This window comes from Acanthisitta chloris, unplaced genomic scaffold, assembly GCF_000695815.1.
Source record: "Acanthisitta chloris isolate BGI_N310 unplaced genomic scaffold, ASM69581v1 scaffold26898, whole genome shotgun sequence".
NCBI lineage: Eukaryota > Metazoa > Chordata > Aves > Passeriformes > Acanthisittidae > Acanthisitta > Acanthisitta chloris.
The window spans coordinates 1,122-3,338 of record NW_008685772.1 but is presented as its reverse complement, the minus strand read 5'-3'; the positions used below and the strand labels follow the sequence as shown (position 1 = coordinate 3,338).

General features: G+C 59.7%; 1 protein-coding gene across 1 annotated transcript in view; it reads left to right on the top strand.

Moving 5' to 3' along the window:
- Positions 1-8: 8 nt before the first annotated feature.
- LOC103807170 (vacuolar protein sorting-associated protein 4A-like) overlaps positions 9-2,217 on the top strand; it is a gene marked incomplete at its 5' end in the record, with an annotated part of 3,063 nt that continues 854 nt past the window's right edge. The window contains 7 exon segments of the mRNA XM_009079891.1: positions 9-63; positions 323-442; positions 539-695; positions 1,383-1,531; positions 1,950-2,031; positions 2,102-2,214; position 2,217. The exon segment at position 2,217 is cut by the window's right edge and continues 97 nt beyond it. Of these exon segments, the coding sequence (XP_009078139.1) occupies positions 9-63; positions 323-442; positions 539-695; positions 1,383-1,531; positions 1,950-2,031; positions 2,102-2,214; position 2,217 (677 nt within the window).

The following is a 2,217-nucleotide window of genomic DNA, read 5'->3' as shown; positions in this document are numbered from 1 at the left end:
GGAGTGACAGTGACAGCGAGGGAGAGAACCCTGAGAAGAAGAAGTTGCAGGAGCAGCTGATGGGTGAGGAGCTGTGGGGGGCATCACCCTGGGGTTGGGGGGAGAGTCCCTGGGGTGGCTGTTAGGAGGGGACAGGCTGTGGGACCTAGAGGTACCCAGAGAGGCACACTGTGGGGTCTTGCGGCCCCAAATCAGCCTCTGTGCCACCCGAGGTGGGTTAGGGGTTGGTAGGGGTTCAGAGGGGGTGGAGGTGTGGGATCAGGCTCAGTCTCTCCATGCCCATCCCTGTGGAGCCCCCGTGAGCAGAGCCTCCCCCTGGCAGGTGCCATCATGATGGAGAAGCCCAACGTGCGGTGGAGCGATGTGGCCGGGCTGGAGGGAGCCAAGGAAGCCCTGAAGGAGGCTGTGATCCTGCCCATCAAGTTCCCACACCTGTTCACAGGTGAGGCCATGGAAGTGGGAGGTAACCCCTCCATTCCAGATGATCCCAGTGTGGATCCAGGCACAGACACAGCACATCTGACTGGTCTCTCTGCAGGGAAGCGCACGCCCTGGCGCGGGATCCTGCTTTTTGGGCCACCTGGAACTGGCAAGTCCTACTTGGCCAAGGCTGTGGCCACCGAGGCCAACAACTCCACCTTCTTCTCAGTGTCATCTTCTGACCTGATGTCAAAGTGGCTTGGAGAGAGTGAGAAGTAAGTTGGCAGTGGGGATGTGTGACAGCCCTGGGATGGCTCTGGGATGGCTCCTGGCATTCTTACTAGCCGCATTGGTTATGCCAGAGCTCAGCCTCACTACTAGGGCTATTAAAGAGCAGTTGGGAGCTGGTGCCTCCAGAGAGGGATCCCAAAAAAGCAATCCCTGGACCTCTATCCCCTCCCAACCTGTGACCCCCATCTTCATGCACTGCTCAGTCCAGTGGTGATCTGTGGGCTGAGATCTTCTAACACCTCGTTGGATTCTGTCTCCATTAATTGTTCTCATTCTCCAGCTTGGGGCAGCCTTGGGGCCCTCCAGGGTCTCAGCCCTTTATCCCATCCTGGTTTGCTCCCTGCTCGTTGGTCCACACACAGTGTTACTTTACAGCTCCCCTCTGTCATGCGTTGAGCAGGACCCACCCATGCCAAGCTGTGAGCAAGTTATAATTAAACTTTACACAATTAATTTCTAATATTCTATAATTAAACCTCCTTAAATCCCCAGGAGGATCCCAGGGAAGAGTACTGCCCCCCGTGGGGCTGCACAGCCCCTGTCATGGCTCTCTCGCTGCCAGCACAGGGTTCCTGGGATGGGAGGAATGTGGGGCTGCTCACTCTGGGGCTGCCAGGGTGGTGCTGGGGAGAATCCCTGAGCAGGGACCCCATCCCCTGCTTTGTTCCCAGGCTGGTGAAGAACCTGTTTGAGCTGGCCAGGCAGCACAAGCCCTCCATCATCTTCATTGACGAGGTGGACTCGCTGTGCGGCTCCCGCAACGAGAATGAGAGCGAGGCCGCACGGCGCATCAAGACAGAGTTCCTGGTGCAGATGCAGGGTGGGTGGGGGTCTTGTTCTGTGGCTGAGGGTTCTGTCTTGGGGCTGGAAATCCCCTGCTGGGGCCGGGGGTCCCATCCTGGGGGTGAGGGTCCTGTCCTGGGAATAGGAGTCCCGTCCTAAGGGTGAGGGTCCCATCCTGGGGCTTGGGGTCCTGTCCTATGGTTTGGGGGGGGTCGCGTCCTGGGGCTGGGGGTCCTGTCTTAGGGATGAGGGTGCTGTCCTCGGCATGTGGGTCCCATCCTGGGGAGGAGTGTCCAGCCCTGGGCACGGGAGTCCTGTCATGGGTATGAGGGTTCTGTCATAGGGATGGGGGTCTCGAGGATGGGAGGGAGAGGTGCAGGATGGGGCAGGCAGGCTTGGGAGAAGCTGTGGATTTAGAGAATCCCTGGGGATTGCTCTGATCCATCTGCCCACAGGTGTGGGGAACAGCAGCGATGGGATCTTGGTGCTGGGTGCTACCAACATCCCCTGGGTGCTGGACTCAGCCATCAGGAGAAGGTGAGCAGCACGCCGCAGCCCCCGTGCTCCGAGCAGGGCTGGCAGTGTGCTCACCCCACACCACTCCCAGGTTCGAGAAGAGGATCTACATCCCTCTGCCCGAGGAGGCGGCGCGGGCGCAGATGTTCCGGCTGCACCTGGGGAACACTCCCCACTCCCTGACGGACGCCAACATCCAGGATCTGG